The following is an 18,707-nucleotide window of genomic DNA, read 5'->3' as shown; positions in this document are numbered from 1 at the left end:
GGAATAGTCGTCTTTAAAAGTATGATAATGTATATTAAATAAAAATGCAAAATATTTATCAGTGATATATTATAACCGAGTTAACCTATTTGATAGACTAGAATATTATAATTTTACCAGAGTATTTCGAATTTTGTGTTGTAAGATCGTCGTTCATCGATTTTATTGACAGTTTTGTGGTAAACTGGAAACATATTATATTTAAATACGACTATTTAATTATTTGTTATTCTATTGTAATGTATTATTATTATATTATTATTATAGCGTTTATCAAACTAGTAGCACTGTCATCATACGGGGCGCAGGGCACGTGGGTAGGGCGAAGTGCCCAATGGGATTGGCGACTGTGGCTACGCGCATCCGCCCTCCTTCCAAAACCACCCCAAACGGTTGGTCACGCGGGGGGTGGTTGGGGGCGCGCGCGCCTGCCACCGGTCCCTTCAGTCTGGCAGCGCCGACACACCATGTGTCATTCAGTAGTCGCGAACGTGAGAGAAGGCCCACACCATCGATCACGGTGAGAATTCTATGCTACACATTTAAAGTTACGATCACGTCGACGCAGCGATCGCCGCCGAAGTCATCAAAAGTGATAAACGTCATAAAACAATAACAACGGTTATAATTTAATTGTATACAATATGGATACCACCAAATCGGCCAGGAACGTATACAGCATCGATCAAATTCTCGGAACTACTCATCCGTCCAAAAACGGTAAGACAATAATATTATTTTTTTCATCGAAAATTTATATTTGTTGGTTACATATAATAATAATTAATTTATAATACTGTATATCTATTTATTACATTTTATTCGTAGTAAAGTAAATTATATTATCGAAACCAACGTGATAGACGTGGATTATTACTGTTTATCTATAGTATTGTATCCTTTTCACAAAATGGATAATAACGCGATATATATGCTACAAATATATATATATATATATTTATCAAAGTATTAAATAGTATATACACAGTTGGGTAGTATTTTAATTTAACCTACTATTATAGCTTAATTAAAAATATAAATAATGTAAGCCCCTTCCTTTTTTATTATTAAAATACATTAAAATTAGCTTGAAATAAATTATAAATATCATCGATGAAGATATCAAATTTGAATTAAGAACATCAATTTGAAATTCAAAACCGTTTTGTAGAATGGATAGAAATGGATAATTTTTAGGAAAAATACCTACGGAATTTGTTTTGTAATTTATGCATCCCCATAATAAAACAATGATAATATACGCGCTAAATTTTAAAAAAAATAGAAACTAATTAACCATTTAATATTTAATATTTATTTTATTTTAATTTAATTTTTCTTTTTAGTACATCGATTCTATGTAAAAGTGTAAATTTGGCACACTACTCTAAAAACGTTCGCCACCCCATTTTGACATAGAACATAGAAAATATCTATCAGTTTAAATAGACTAATATAAATAAATAATATAATACCGAATTTATAATATTAAATAGGTAATACTACCAAACTATTAAACTCAATTAAACTTTATCTAAAAGTTATTTAAAGGAAATGATTATTCTAGTAAATTATTAAGTAATAATTATATAAAATATAAATTATTAATAAATAAAATTAAAATATACGCAACAGGATACTGCAGACAAATAAAACAAAACATAACAATTCTGCAAAACGCTTAATTAAGTAAGAACATACATTATTAAAACATAAACCTATAGGTGGGCAAGTGGGTACCACTCTGTTGTACAGCATTAGATGTTTATTGGGCCACTATTATTATGTGTGTATTACTCAATGATAATAATATATACGAAAAACGATCCTGAACGAAAACAGTTTGTCAGTTTATAATATCACTTAGTATATTTCATGATATGTTTTATTTTGATATAACTATTATACCTGATGATATACCTACGTAAGTTGATATAATTTTTTTTTTTTATAATGTATTTAATCGCGTGTAGTGAAATTTAAAATAATATAATATACGTAAAATTCCCATGAATAATGTTTTTAAATTGTAACAAAATAATTAACATCGTTATTTATTGTTTAAATAATAAATGTTGTCCAAATTTGAACTTAAAATGTCGATAAAAATAATTGATCTTATATATTTTTTATTTGATCTTTTCTTTAGAAAAATACAATCTGTACTTATACATTGTTTATATACCTACAATAAGAATTTAAATTAACAATTTGTATTTTTACGTTGAATTTTCTTGAGAAGAAGAAGAAGCCTTCCAGCGAAAGCACTTCTATTAGTTTCAAACTACAAAATAGTTTGCAAATTTTTGCAATTTTGTCAAAATTCTAACTTTAATTCCATATAAAAAAAATATATCCATATATGTATTTTTAATATTTTTATACGAATATAATAACAATACAATTTATGTGGAATTTTGTACTAAATTTTCAAACATTTTAATCTATGCAGGAAATAATATATGAATAATTTATTGAAATTGATGAAAAAAAAAAATTGAAAATTTTGCATGGCTATGGATAACGTAAAAGTCAAAATGAGTTGCAATGTTAAAAATGTTTTACATATCTAACGAATACGGAATATGATGATATAAACATTTCGTATTTACTATAAGGTTATTCGTTTTTGAATTACAATAGAAAACAAAAATCATTTGGAAAGAAATAGTTAGTATACTAACCTCGTGAATTTAATCAACTTAATATAAACAACTTTGTATTTAATTTTCACATTATACGTATAAATACAACTTTTTTAAGTTTTTCTAAGTATTAAATAATTTTAAGATAATGCCAACTATAAGCTTTTTACAAATTTTGTTAAAATTCTAAATTTATTCTAAATATAAATGCCTATAAAAAATATTGTGACAATACATTTTTGATATTTTTTAGTTGGGAAATGAACCTTGATTATATTTTTAAGCAATTTAACTCATTCATAAATATTTATTGACATTTATATAAAAAAAAAAATTAAAAAAAAAATTTCAATTGTCAACTGTCAAATAGTTTAAAAAAACAGTGAAAATATTTTGAAAATTCTAATAAGTACTTGGCGAAAATTTTAAGTTGCAGTGGTTATTCGTTGTTAAATTATAACAAAATAAAGAAATCAATTTAGTCGAAATCTGGTTTAGCGTAAAAATTCTCATTTTTCTTTGTTATTCTCAACTATAAAAAAAAAAATAGTAGTCATTTTTAATTTTGTCCTTTTTTTAGTACAAACTAGATCTATTTTTTTTTTTAATCTAAAATCACCCTCAAAATCGAAAATCGAAATATTTTGACATATCAAAAAGTAATGACAGATACAAAAATAAAAGAAACATACATTATTGTAAAATTATTACATTTATCGCTTAGCTCAAAATCCAAATGGTGAAAACTCTTAAAAATTGTTATAATATGCATGATTGATAAAAATATATACTATATTATACTACATAATATATACATAATATGATACACAATACAATAATGTATCTCTGCCGTGTTTGTTCACACTATTTTTAATTACCTATCAATGAATATAAAATATACCTATTTAAAAAATATTAATGATTAAATATCAATCTATTTTTACCATTTTTATAATCATCTTTACTAAGAATATTATTATATTTTAATTATTATTCAGCTCTAGTACTATTGTTTACATTGAAAATCAATCATTTTTCGAAGAGCGCTTCAATTAAATTAAGCACAAACAATTTAATTTTAAATGGATTAGAACAATAAAGTACTTAATGTCTTGATGATCGTTTTCAAAGGTTAAGCTTAAAATACAAGTATATGATATTATACATTTAATTAATTATAGGTACCTATATAATATACTAGATATAAATAAGAAAGTTAATATTAACTAAAATAAAATGCATTACACTTGGAATTAAATTTTCTTTTCACATCAAACCCTTTTTAGATTTACAATCATTAGTAATATAATGTTTTTACATTAAAACAATTTTAACAGGTATATTTATTTGTATATCATATTATGTTAAATGTATAATTTCAATCTAAATTGTTAAGATAAATAAATAAAAATATGATAATAATGAACTCCCGAATTACGATAAATAACTCCCATTACGAATCGTAATTTACGATAGGTCAATATGTCATTATAAACTGTTGATTCAATGACACTGGTACACTGGTAGTCATGTTAGTGATGACTAGACAATGCAATGGTAAGAAAACTTTTTGCTCTTTTAGTGTTTGTACTTTTGTAGTGTTAGTACTTATAGTAATATGGAATTTTACGATGAAAATATTTTGGAAAAAAACTGAGGAAATTATTATTATTAACATCTTATACATTATATCTATCATAATAAATATCTATGAAATTAAAAACTAAGGCTGCGCATTAACCAATTAAGTTAAAAGTTAAGTCAAAATGAGTTATTATTATCTTGTAACTGATATTTAGACTTGTCATTCACTCATTTGTCTCGATTTAAAAGGCATGTCCCACTGTCCCGACCAATATTCAGTTTGTCCCATTAAATAGAAGCTGAGCGAAAGTAAAATTTAATGTTTTATTTTTAAAACATAGAATAATATTGTACACTGCTGTATCATTATAAATTGTACTATAAAATATCAGTGACACTAATCTGATATAATAATATACATATATGTTTAGCTTGTGTTTTTAACCCATGTACTAGGTAGTAGGTACCCGTACCACGCCAAATTATCGGAATTAAATAATAATATACTATTAAAAAAGTGCCTCTCTATACCTACTCTTGATGCATAAAAACATATCGCCTGTGTGTATGATATATGTTCCGTGAAATCGTAACAAAATAAATAAGTAGTAGGTACCTGCAGCAATTGTCAAGTATTACTCGGTATTAGATGATATTTAATTTGAACAACAATAATTTATATATTTCGCATATTATGTATTATATTATATTTCTGTTTATGCGCGAAAAACTCAATCATAGAGCGGTGAAGGGCCAGCTGAACGGTGGCGGCGGTGATGGCGACTGGTAGAAAATCCGAGAGGGACGGCGGGAAACTCAATGGATTTTAACGAAAGTCAAGTGAACACACACCCGAGTGCGCGCGCGCGCGTACGAATGTGTGCTGTGCACGCCGACTACAACAATGGGCGTAAAACGGACGTATATTTCATATCTGTTGCACGCACATTGAAATTTCGTACTGCAGCCGAGTTCGTAGATTTGGCGTGTAAATAATATAATAATAATATAATATTGTACATCATATATCGTATTAGGTATATATGAAACGTGTACGAACGGAGTAGATATTATATATATTATATACATACACGTAGGTACACGAGCGATCTGGAAACTGATCGTTCTGTAAGCCGATTATTATTACATATATTACACACACTATAGGTGGGGGCGAGGGGTGCATTATACAATCAACGCGCAATAACAAAAACCTCGTAAGCGGCTTATAATATGACCGTTTTAATACGTCATGATTAATATTATGAACCTATACAACGTGCGTGTACGCGCTGCCGCCACCGTTCCGGACGGGTCTTACAGCCATTTACTCGTAATTAGGTATAATAGGTACCTATATACTTGTAGTACGCACATGGTGCTTTAATGGGGTGTGTATGGAGTGAAATCATAATAATAACGTAACCGAGTAATAATTAATAAAAAAAAAATTCACATCGTCGTTTCCCGGAAAACATTGTACATTATGCACTACTACAATATGATGTAAATTTCATAATAAATAGTCTAATTAAATTAGAAAAACATTTCAAAATAATTTACCGAAAGCTTAATTTTTACATAGTTATATAGATACACTTTGTACTGATAATATAGCGATACTTTCTATATCTATATAAACATACTAAAATACATTAAGTTTACATAGTATGCGTAATCTATCAAAGTGAAAATAATTTTAGTAGAATAATAATAATAGATACAATATAATATTATAATTACACTCATACCCAAAATACTTTTTTCTTTTTCACCTATGATAAATTACACAGATTAATGCTAACATAAAAATTTATGATTAAGCAGAAGATCCGATGACATTTTTACGTTTATAAAAATGAGGGCCAACGTAATATTTATTTATATTTCAACGAATCATACAATTAAACTATAATATTATATATTTAATACTTTAATAGTATAAACACTAAAACAATAATAATATAATATAATTAATACTTTAGATACAAACAATTATATTCACATGATTATTAGAGGATTTAATAGAATTTAATTTATGTTTCATTAGCTAATGTCATTATTCTATTGATAGAAGAAACTAGAGTATTATAGTACGATTTTTTGAGAAAATTAATATTAAATAGTAGTTGACTTAGTTCTATACCTAGGAACATTACTATAAAAAAAGTTAACTTAATTGTAAAACCAATATTTTCATCGCTTTGATTAACATCTAAAAATAACAATACAAATTTACTTTTATTATCCATAAAAATTCTATATGAATTTTTTTTGGTAATAAATCTTTGGTATCTATCTATATTTTATAATTTACTTTGAATTTTACTAGAAACATATGATAAGTAAATTGGTATACACCGTGTTTTACTGTGGGTCCATTTGGATTTGGATATAAAAAACTGAAAACCTTCTAAAAAATTTGTCTATAGATTGATAATGTTTATATTTTATAAGAATGGCACGACAGTACATGCGTTGATGCGTAGCCATCATAATTAATATTATAATATAATACTTGTGCTACAAGCAATATAACTACATATGAAAAAAGGTTTAAGAGCGTGTACCGAGGGTTGTATGATAATATAATAATAGGCTGACAATATTACATAGTGACATGTTATTTTACCATTCTCCGCTACAAAATGATATACAGGATGATAAAAGAAAATAGGATTCTAATTTTCTATATGATATTTATACTCTATGTTTTTTATTTTTATTTCAAATTGTAAGAAACTGAATTACGTTGATCAAATGAATAATTTTCCAATTTGTAAGGGTTGATATCATGGTGTAGACTTTTGCATCAACATATTATCACAGTATTTAAGTGACAAATTCAAATCTGCTGTTTATAGAATTCTCATAATTTAATTAATAATTTAATAGTATATTGAAAATGCAATTTTATATTATATCTGGTTGTTTTAAGCGTACGAGATATCTACATACATTTTAATAAATAATGATAATAATTCATAAGTTGTTACACTAACATACTATTGCATACTGCGTAATGTGTATTAAACATTCAAATTCCTATACATGCTACCAATGAATAACCATTTCTAATTCTTATAAACACCATAATTTATTTAAAGAAAAGAACATAATAATTTAAAATCACACGTCAAAAAACTTAAAATAATTATTAAAATGGGTAAAATATCCAATTACATTGATTTAAAATTTTAGTAAAAATATATTATAGTCATTGGTCACACAATAATATATTGTATGATTTTTTTTTATAAATTTGGCACCATTAAGCAATAAGAAACCGCAATAGTGTTGAAATGGTTAAAATATTAATGATTAATTTATAAAAATATTGTACTCAATTTTGAGGTAATGATAGTTTTTACTAAATAGTTGTTAATTATCATCAAAACTTGTGCAGTTATAACCGAAAAACGTATGTTTTGAGTAAAAAATACCCTCATTAAACGAGGTATAGGTACTCAGTATGAAATACGAATATCATATGGCCTTAGGGGAGACCATCTTTTTTTCCACCCTGTACACGAGTTAAGTAGGTACTTGATGACGACAACGTTTCTTTCTCCAGTTATTTTAACGCCCTTTATTTCCGTCACCAAACACTACCATTAAATTACATTTTTTATTGTCGTATCTCATACCTACCTACAAATTTTGAACACCCTTTTTAAAATAAATAATCGTTTTATGAACTTTGTATATACATCAAATAAATGTTTATCAAACATGCTGGAAACCACAATATGATTATGACTTGTGAGTTTATTATTTTTATTATGTATAATTGATCATTTTATTGCAAGTCTCAACGGTTTATGCATTTTAGATAATAACACTAAAGTGAATAGAGAAACATATTAATTTTACAATTTTTTTTTTTAATATCGTTTTTAGAATGATACCCAACCAGGACTAAATGTAATAGTTTTTCTAGCTCAACAAAATTTCAACTTTATCAATGGTAAGGTTTTAAGAGGTTTATTTAAGAAATGTCTTATATCTCATTTTTCCACCAAGGATTATGAATATTAAAACGACCAAATGTAATAAAATGTACGATATTCCATTAACAAATTTAACTGTGGGATATGTAGTAGATGATTTATAAAATAATAATCCCGGGAAGAGTTAATTAAATTAAGTATTAATAATAATTACAAATTTAGATATTATACAGATAAAACTACAGTAATTATAGTACCTATATTCATATGTATCATGTCATCGGTATTTAGGTTAGACAGCAGGTTTACATTGCTTAATCCATGAGTCCAATTCAAATTTTTCTTTTTTTTGACATTAATATGTCTTATATCTTGAGGTCAAAAAAATTTGTGTGACTGCAACATTTTTCAGTTTATCTAGCAACGTATTATTCCATGAAGTAAAGACTAACGGAGTGACGTGTTCTCAAATGCACACTCGAATATTTCCTGTTAAAAATTTACAAACACAAAAATTAAATTTCATACTTTTTCTATCATAATTTATTACTTAAAGTTATTTGTTGATATAAATAAATGAGCCTCAAAATTAAGACACAAGATTAGTAATATGTTTTATAGTCTGCCATAAGACATATTATGATTTATGATTTTCTCAAAAAGGAGAAACTAAAGATTCTTAGTAATACTTTAAATTTTTTTTGTTTTTTAAGCATTTGAAATTATAATTATTTTACAATTATTTTTAGAAAATTCGAGTGTTCATTGCCAATCCAAATTGGACGCATTATATGCAGCTAGTGGAACCGATCCATCCCTACATCGGTCCGACGAACACGATGATGATAAACCCCGAAAAGTTCGTCGTAGCAGAACAACATTTACAACATATCAATTACATCAATTAGAAAGAGCTTTTGAAAAGACTCAATATCCTGATGTATTTACTAGAGAAGAACTCGCTTTAAGATTGGATCTCAGTGAAGCCAGAGTGCAGGTACAATTTTTTATGCTATTTAAATTTATAATTTTATTTTTAATTCCAAATTTATGTGTAAGTGCCTACTACACATAAAAAACAAATAAATAAAATAAAAGTAGTTGTTTGTTATTGCTCCATCAACGCACCATATATAATGTATTGTTCCGCTACCAGGTGACTGTTAGTTGAATTACTTATACTATTTTTTATATAGCGTTAAAAAAATTTAAAATAGTGGTTATTTTAGCTAAATATATTTTATAATGAAATTTAAATAAAACAGCTTTTTAAAGATAATTTAATGTCATACATTTTATTTGTTTTAATAATAATTTTTATTGTAAAAATTGAGTATTATAGTATAAAATATTGTAAGAAATAACTCATTAAAATTAATTTTTAATAATAACGTTGTAAATTAGATATGCATTTTACATTTTTAAATAATAATTACATACAATTTAACGATAACATAATAACATGATCAAATTATAATAAAATATACAATTTCAAATTGTAAAAGAAATATTTTATCCTTAAATATATCACATACTATAGATTAACCTAAATTTAGGATAATATAGAGATTCACAGAAATATTGATCATGAATATCGAAACTTTTTTTTTTTTTTTTATTTAAGAAAATTTACAATCTATATACAATTTATATAATAAGTAAATATGATGCGATGAATATTACAGGACATGCAAATCTTGAGGGAAGGGAGTGTCCAGTGACACTACTTCCAATTTAAACTTAGTGGGGAGGTAACTTTATAATAGTAGCACTAGGCTTTATTTAATAAATCACGCGGCCATTTGCGTTTGAGACGACGAGGGGGGTCATCAGGTATTGTGCAAGAAGAAAGTTTAGATATGAGTGGGTTTGGATGGTTAAAGGTATTTTTATGAAATTTGTTATAATGATAAGAGGCAAGAGTGGATATTGATGGTATGTTAAGATCATGATGTAGGGTGCGGTTGCTGACATACCAGGGAGCATTAGAGAGGACACGCAGAGATATTGATTGGAACGCTTGGAATTTGCTTAGGTTTGAATTTTTTGTGGTACCCCACAGTTGAATTCCGTAAGTCATTGCTGGACGTAATATTTGTTTATATCGAAACTTAGGATTTTAGATTGAAGTAAGGTCACTGTAGTTATATATTTTACACGGTTTAGTGGTGGAGCGATAACAAACTATACAAGTAAATACCAAAATAAACTAAAGAGGCGATCAGTTATAAATTATAATAGTAGATATTTAAATAAATTGTACTTTCAGGTATTTTTTAATACTTAAATTTGTAGTTAATTTGTTACACTTACACCACATGGATAAAGTTAGAGTATTATTATTACTGCGTAAAAATACATTTTTTGAAAAAAAAAGTAAAATTAATAATAGATTTCCTAATCAAATTGAATTTTTAATACGTATACCTTATTAACGATTTATGTATAATACAAATAATTAATGTATAATATTATGTAATCATTTAATTACAAATTCGTATGTATTTGTCAATACGATCTATAGTAAAAACTAATAACTATAGTTGGGAAACAAAAGTATTTAATATTTATACACATATTGTTATTATTTACTAGGCTTTTAACCACCTAACGTGTACAATACTCCCATTTCAATTAAGGATAACATAAATTGTTTTTAACGGTTCAATGACTAGATATAATTTATATATATATAGTGCGTTATAATTATTTGTCTTTTACGGCCGCCTTTGCAGATATTCCGTTTTAGGTCTTAATTGTGTGTGGTTGCTCGTATGGCTATATCCTTTTGTTCCGGAATCGCACGCGGAACAGCTTAATTGAAATCCACCACATCGACTACGCGAGACTTAAATAATATTCCAAAAGCAGTAGAAAACAATGGAAAGAGATTAATAGATTTTTTTTTCTTTCGAGTTTACAGCCGCACTAAAACACACCGCGCTAATTGTGTACCACAGAACACTTAGCGGACACACAAAGACGGTAAAAAAAAGAGAAAGAGGCTACAAAATCTCTACATTATATACGTGTAAATCTCTCCCTCCCTTCTGTAAGTCACCTCTCACTCTCTCATTCTCTCTTTCTCTCTTTCTCTATTGCCTAGGCCTTCCGCCTGCCGCCTGTACCGTAGATTGTCTCGCTCTTTAAACGATTCAATAAACCAATTGAGATGGACTTAAAACCCGGCGCGCGCGGTCTCCCTGGTAATGAATTACAAGTTAATTGGGGTGCAATTTCTCGACAACCGATTTAACATCTCCCTAATTTCCTAACGATCATTTAAGTGCATTGTTCGTGTGGCCTATGTGCATAGGGGGAGTCCCATTGTGTTGCACAACACACCCTTGTACGCGCGCGACGCGCACAATCAACCCCAATCGGACGTCCAAATAGAGCATTAACCCTCTACCTCCTCCTACACCATTGCCGTCGACGCCGCCGGATCGCTCTACAATGGCCTTCGGGTGCCGAAACTTCCACCGATCCACCGGTTTATTAAACTCCCGTTTTAAGTGTATTGTCAATATTTTAACCTGGCCAATAAAAAAGGGATTTTTTCCTCTCTCTCTCCGTATTCATCGGTATACATATATTATATATATATAAATATAATAAACATACCCTCTTACTTTTAGTTTCCAAGCACACGCGCCGTTAAGCCAAACTAAATTAATTATATAATACGCGATAAACAATCTCCAATGGCCAGCGTGAGTTCGCATGGTATACGGTATTCGGTACCTACTTTAGTAGGTTGGTAGGAGGGTGTAAATGGTATTTGAAATATAATCGTCTGTAATTGAAGAGAGAATTAATAATATCATTTTTTTTTTTTGCAATATATATATACATAACATAGGTACTTACATACATAATTAATATCTAACATACAAGGTATAATTTTTAGTTATTAAATTTTATGATTTTCAATTTTTAGAAATTTATTAATTGTATGCAATATGTTTGTACAATGTATTTTATTTTCATTTTCATTTAGTGAGATCGATCTCTGAAACCGGAGAGCGGATTTTGTTGTTTGGGGTCTTGTTAGATTCACATTAGCTAGAAGAAGTGCAGAACTTTATCTTTTATAGTTAATTCATTACAGAGCTTAAAAAAAATTAAAACACATTTTATTGGGCGTTTTTTTTGTTATGTTTTTCAGCTTTATAGCTTTGTAGTGAGTTAGCGATTAAAGATAAAGTTCTGAAAAAAATAATTATTTTTTTTACTGTGAAAAATTAAATAATTTTGTTGAAAATTTTTTATTTACTTGTTAATCCTTTTTTAATGAGCTATTATCCAACTTTTTAGCTATAGTAGTTTTGTGGAAAAGTTAAAAAATAGAAATTTAGGGACTGTTCACGCCGACGTTTTTGTGGATTCAAATCGTTATATTGCTTGGGTGTAATATCGGATCCCTCTCATTAATATTTTATATTAAAGCTAGCTTAATTATCCACCTACTCATTACAACTGAGTTATATTTTTATCATTTTCCTATTTAACAAAAATTCTGACTTTTTTCATTTCAATTACCATACTTACTTGATTAAAAATCAAGAAAGTAAAAAATGTAAAAAGTTACAAAGTTTAATTAATAGATATAATAGTGATGAAACTCCAATAGATAAATATGTATTAACAATATGTTATTATTTGTCTTAATATTGTATAAAAATAAAATGTTAAAAAAACAAAAACAACGTAATATACATTTTAATAAATACAATAAACCCACATTAAATAAAATAAGAAATATGTAGGTATATATATTATAATACATTTTTTTATTGTAGAATACGTTTTTTATAAAACCGTTCCCCATATTTAAAACAAAATTTATTTTACTAAACCCAATATTTTACATACAATTATTACTGTGTAATACATGTATTATTCAGGTTAGAAAAAAAATTGGTTCGTAAATCATGGTTAAATTATAATTTCCTATCATTCGTCGTAATAATCAGCATTATTATTACAAATATTATTACTTCGTGCGTAAACATTTCAGTGCAAAATATCATGTTTTTATCAAATTTTCTTCAAACATTATAATTTATAACACTGTGATCATATTATTTTTTTTATTATTGATTCTTAATTTAAAATAAGGATTCCTATTTTTTCATAAAAATTGTTCAGTCACAATCTACACACGTGTTAGTATTAAATAAATTTGTAATTTTAAAACTCAACTATAGAATAGAAATGTATCATGTATGTGAGTGCCAAATATATAATAATTATGTCGTTGTTAAATATAGGTATGGTTTCAAAATCGTAGAGCTAAATGGAGAAAACGAGAAAAATCAATGGGCAGAGAATCCAATCCATACATACCTGACCACACGCGTGAGTTACCAATAACTATATTATGTTTATAATACGTCATAAAAATATTATCATTTATAAATACTATATCTGGGTATAGTATATGTATTAGAAATATTATGTCAATAATATAAATATAAATATAATATTTACTGTTATTTAACAAATTTAAAATTGATAAAATATTACATTTTTATTATCTAACCTAAGGGATTTGTAATGGAAAAACTACCTGTTAATATATACAGGATGATTCTTTTATTATACAACACTCATAATTTCAAAAAGTATTCATGTTTTTGAAAACATTTTTTCACATGGTTTCAAGTTGTTAAAAAGACTACGTCTTCATTAAAAAATTATATTTTTAAATATTTTTTATCCTTTTATTTTTTTAAGTTTTTTACTTTTTTGAATGACAACATAGAGTTTTAATTTCATATTCCAAAGCAGAATAATTTTTTGAGTGTTTTGATACATAAAAATCGAATTTAAAGCGAGTAGTTTATGAGTTATACCTTATACGTATTTAAAGTTTAGACAAGTGGAGTGGAGTGGTATGGGGTTACCCCGCAAAATGCTTGTCCACTACTCCGCTTGTCTAAACTTTAAATACGTATAACCATTGAGTATAGTTAGTGTTATCTATACTCAATGGTATAACTCATAAACTAATCGTCCTAAATTCGATTTTTATGTATCAAAATACTCAGAAAATTATTCTGCTTCGGAAAATGAAATTAAAACTCTATTTTTTCATTCAAAATAGTAAAATCTTAAAAAAATATAAGGATAAAAAATATTTAAAAATATATTTTTTTAATAAAGACGTAGTCTTTTTAACAACTTGAAACCATGTAAAAAAATATTTTCAAAAACATGAATACTTTTTGAAATAATGAGTGTTTTATGATAAATGAATCACCCCGTACATGAATATTATTATTAAGTGTATATTATATAAATTAAAATATAATTAAGAATATAAAAAAATTGGCCAATCAAGAGACATTCATAAATATGTATGGAATAAAACACTTAAAAATATACTTAAATAATAAATAATTTATACGTTCTAAAGGGGAATTGTCATATTACCCATCATCCAGAATAATACAGCCATTCATTCCATTATACGAGTATACTCAATACTCCACTGTTTGTTGCTCTGGTTAAAACTCCGTAGCTATTGGGTTACCTAATAAGTTGTAACTTACGTCTTATACTAAACTAATTGCATTCAAACATTTAAACTCATAATCAAATAACATGTTCTCTATTAAATTTAAATTTGTTTGTTTCTTCATTTAAAATAAATACTAAAAAAAAATAATAATAATATTGATTAGTGATTTTACTTCAAAATTATTGTCTTAAAATTAAAATTCGTCTTTGATTGCATTAAGTGTAATATGAAACTTGAGTTAATGTTTAAATAATGGGTATCATAAAACCTAAACCATATCTAATTTACAAATCAGCTAAAAAATGTTATACACAAAAAAATATAAAAATATACATCATTCACATCATTGTAAAATTAATTGATTTATCGCTTCTATTAGAATTTAAAACTTAGTAGACGACGTAATATATTTTTATAATAACGAATTTTGTAACCTATAGTATATGTAACAACTAACAAAATATATGTTCCACATGCACAGTAAAAAAAGAAAAAACATTGTAAAGTTTGCAATATTTAATTTAAACGTGTGACAAGCTGTAATACCTAAAATGGCCATATTAAAAATAGTTTAAGAATAAATATATGTATAATATTATAATAATATTCATACTATAATTTTGGATGATTAAAAAGGATGTTATAGATATTATATTAAAGATTGAAAAAGCCACTAAGGAAGGTCATTAGGTTAATGAGAGATGAATAATCGCTCCCAAATATGTCATAATTCATAATAGTTATATTATAAGTAATAATAAGTAGATAATAAAAAAGTAATAAATATAATAATATAACCAACAAGTCAGTCTCCATAAGCACCCATTAGTATATATATATACATACAAGGAGAATATGACTTGATCACCTCAATATTTTTTAAAGCCTTTACAAGATGTCTAGCGTGTGCATAATCGTAAGGTATTATTTGTAGCACAATAAATTAGTATCAGATAAATTAGGCACCTATTTTTTTTTTTAAATAATTTAATATAAATGCATAAAAAAAATTTTTTTGATAGAAAATGTTACTATTAATTTGTTAACAAAGTTAAAAAACATAAATACTTATTTTAAAATACACTAAGATTTAATATATTTTAGATATATTAATTAAAACTAATTATATAAGTATATTTAAATTGAGATAATTGAACCAATTGAGGAAATGCTATATAAGCTTCTCCGAACAGTTGTGCCCAAACGCTAACAATTGGTGTACATACGATTGATACGAAGGTGGGAACATCGACTTATTTATCGATAGTATCAAAGATATGCGAAAAATAAACCTTAATATCCTATGTTCAATGTTGTGTACTTGATGCCTGATGGACAATGGATAGAATATTTCTTCCATTTTCTAATTACATTTTGGCATAATTTTTTTATTCATTTTATACTTTGATTGGATGGATTATTTTTGTTAAATGCTTGTATTCTATACTCCTATAAATAGCGTTTTAAATTGTATTTAAACAAAATAATATAATAATATGATTTAACTATTGGGATCGTTTCGTATTTTGATATAATAAACTAAAATATAATAACCGGAGTACCTACCGTCGTTACTGGACGATTTTCCCACGCGTATGACTCCGTGATCCTTTACCTCCGTCAAATTTGTTTATTGTAAATTTTCATAGTTAATATATTTATACATATAGCATAATATTATAATAGTTTATCATTGTGTTATCACAGTGTTCAGAAACGACTGTTTGTCCGTGGCACCCACGCTGGGAGGTCCGCTACCGTTCCTCACGCCCGAACAATTCTGGCCGAGCATCGTGTTCAACCCGGCGGCTGCGTCGGCGTTCCTGCTCGGCTTGCCGTGGCACCATCATCACGCTGCCCAGCCGTCGGCCACTGCTGCCGCCGCGTCGTATCAGTCGTCCGTACACAAGGCGCTGTCCGAGCGAATCATCACCGCCAACCAGTGGCCGGCCGTCGCGCTGCAAACGTCATCGTCCGAACCGCACAGCCCGTCGTCCGCGGGCACGTCCAGTCCCGCGGCGCTGTCGCCCGTCCGCGAGCCGTCGGTAGACGCGGCCACGGTTGCCGCCGCCGAAAACCGATCACCCTACCTGAACGACGACGACGATGACGGCGACGGTGACGACGAAAACGAAGCCGGCAGGTGTTCGCCGCCAGTTTTGATGGAAAACGTTTCCTGTTAATATGTTTGGCTACGGCGATACATAAAATATATTACCTTACCTAATACATGCATATTATATACCAACCGCTTTAAATAGTTATTATTTAACTTCGACCCCCCCCCCTCCTCACACAATCATCCACCTACTGGACGTGTGATTGTTTTTTTTTTTTTTGTTGTTGTTATATGACGTGAATTTTTGTTCAGACCTAAGACTTATAAGTTATAATGTATAATCATCTCGATGAACGAGTTTTAAAAACAAGAATAAATTAAAAGAAATAATTTTACATATACCTAAGTTATTTTGTAAATGCCTTTACCGATATTACCATTATATGTACGATAATAACACTACATTTTTGCAAACGTTAATTTTTTTTTACTATTTTATATCGCAACAAACATCTTAACCATTTTATTTTTGGGAGCGTAGACCCCTATACGCGTTGAAACCGAATTTTAAACTGTAAATTTTAACATTAAATAACGTATTAAATATTAATATAATAATATTATACTATTAATAGTTGAACCATTAATACTCAAATATGGCGAACTACGTAGTAGTTAGCCGTTATATTATCAAACGATAAATATTGATTCAATATTTATACACAGGCATGTATACAAAATAAAATTTCGGGTGGAGGGGGGGTGACCATCCCCCTCTGTATGCGTGCCTGTTTATACACATCAAATTGTCAAAATGTTCAAAAATAATTTCTACTTCAATAAATGATAAAGAAAAACCCTAAATGAATCACTGTTATGATATGTCACAATTATGAAAAAAAAAATAGTAAATATTTGATCTTCGCAAAAATTTAATGTAATAATTTATAATAGTAAATACTTATTTTAAATTATATTAGGTGAGTATTAGGTTATTTTTATTGTAAAAAATGTAAATTGTATAAAATATGATATTTACCTATATGTATCTTCGATCCTGGTCAGTCATTCGGTCGTATACCAAATGGCAAATTGTCCTTTCATAAAATATACATAGGTTATAGGAACATTTATTATTGTTTAACTGCACATGGAAATCAGTATTCTACGTATGTATAGATTATTGACTACAATTAACAATATTATTGTTTAATTAAATTGCTGTATAGTATTAACTATTAAGTATTTATCTCGTATTATATAAATGTATATCATCATCCTCTTAACGTTTGACTTCAATCGACGCTGCCGTTATTATATAATAATATATAATAACTATGTATTAAACATATTTCACTCGATCGTTTAGCGAAACGCAAATTAATTTCAACTTAAACGAAGTGCGTTGTAGGTAGTTATTCGATCAATTTATAATTGAGTTTGTAAACTAATAATATAAACAATATATAATAATATATACCTATTAATCGTTTACTACACTCTGTGTGTAATATATGCGATAAATATGTATAATATGTGTATTGGGTAACGTGGTGTGTGTATCACATTATATTTCCCGAGATCATAATATAGTTTAATGTTCACAGAATTTTTGTAATGAAAGTTATTGGTTTTGCTCGTTACATGGGTAATATATAAAACTGTAATTACCTACTCGTAATCAAGCAACAGACAGTAGCATGCAGCGTGCCATGAATATCCCGGTGTAATAGGTATACGTTTACGTGAATTTATACTGTTTACTGTTTATAGGGAAGTGCAATTTTAAATATTAAACACTTTAGGTACAATAGCCTATTTACTTATGAGTTAAATGTAAATATATTTCGTAAAAGTACTTCATATTATAATAGTTGTATGCATTATATCTAACAATATTATAATTTATACTGTAAAGATGCTAAGGATTTTTATAAAATTGT

General features: G+C 27.6%; 1 protein-coding gene across 1 annotated transcript; it reads left to right on the top strand.

Moving 5' to 3' along the window:
* Nucleotides 1-267: 267 nt before the first annotated feature.
* Nucleotides 268-17,808, top strand: LOC132930652 (retinal homeobox protein Rx3-like). Its single transcript, XM_060996634.1, has 4 exons — nt 268-720; nt 8,929-9,176; nt 13,453-13,540; nt 16,413-17,808. Exons 1-4 carry the CDS (start codon nt 645-647, stop codon nt 16,886-16,888), a joined length of 888 nt encoding a protein of 295 aa, XP_060852617.1. The 5' UTR covers nt 268-644; the 3' UTR covers nt 16,889-17,808.
* Nucleotides 17,809-18,707: the final 899 nt, after the last annotated feature.

The sequence above is a fragment of the Rhopalosiphum padi genome, chromosome 4, assembly GCF_020882245.1.
Source record: "Rhopalosiphum padi isolate XX-2018 chromosome 4, ASM2088224v1, whole genome shotgun sequence".
Classification (NCBI taxonomy): Eukaryota; Metazoa; Arthropoda; class Insecta; order Hemiptera; family Aphididae; genus Rhopalosiphum; species Rhopalosiphum padi.
The sequence above is the reverse complement of the archived record's forward strand: the minus strand, read 5'-3'. Positions and strand labels throughout refer to the sequence as shown.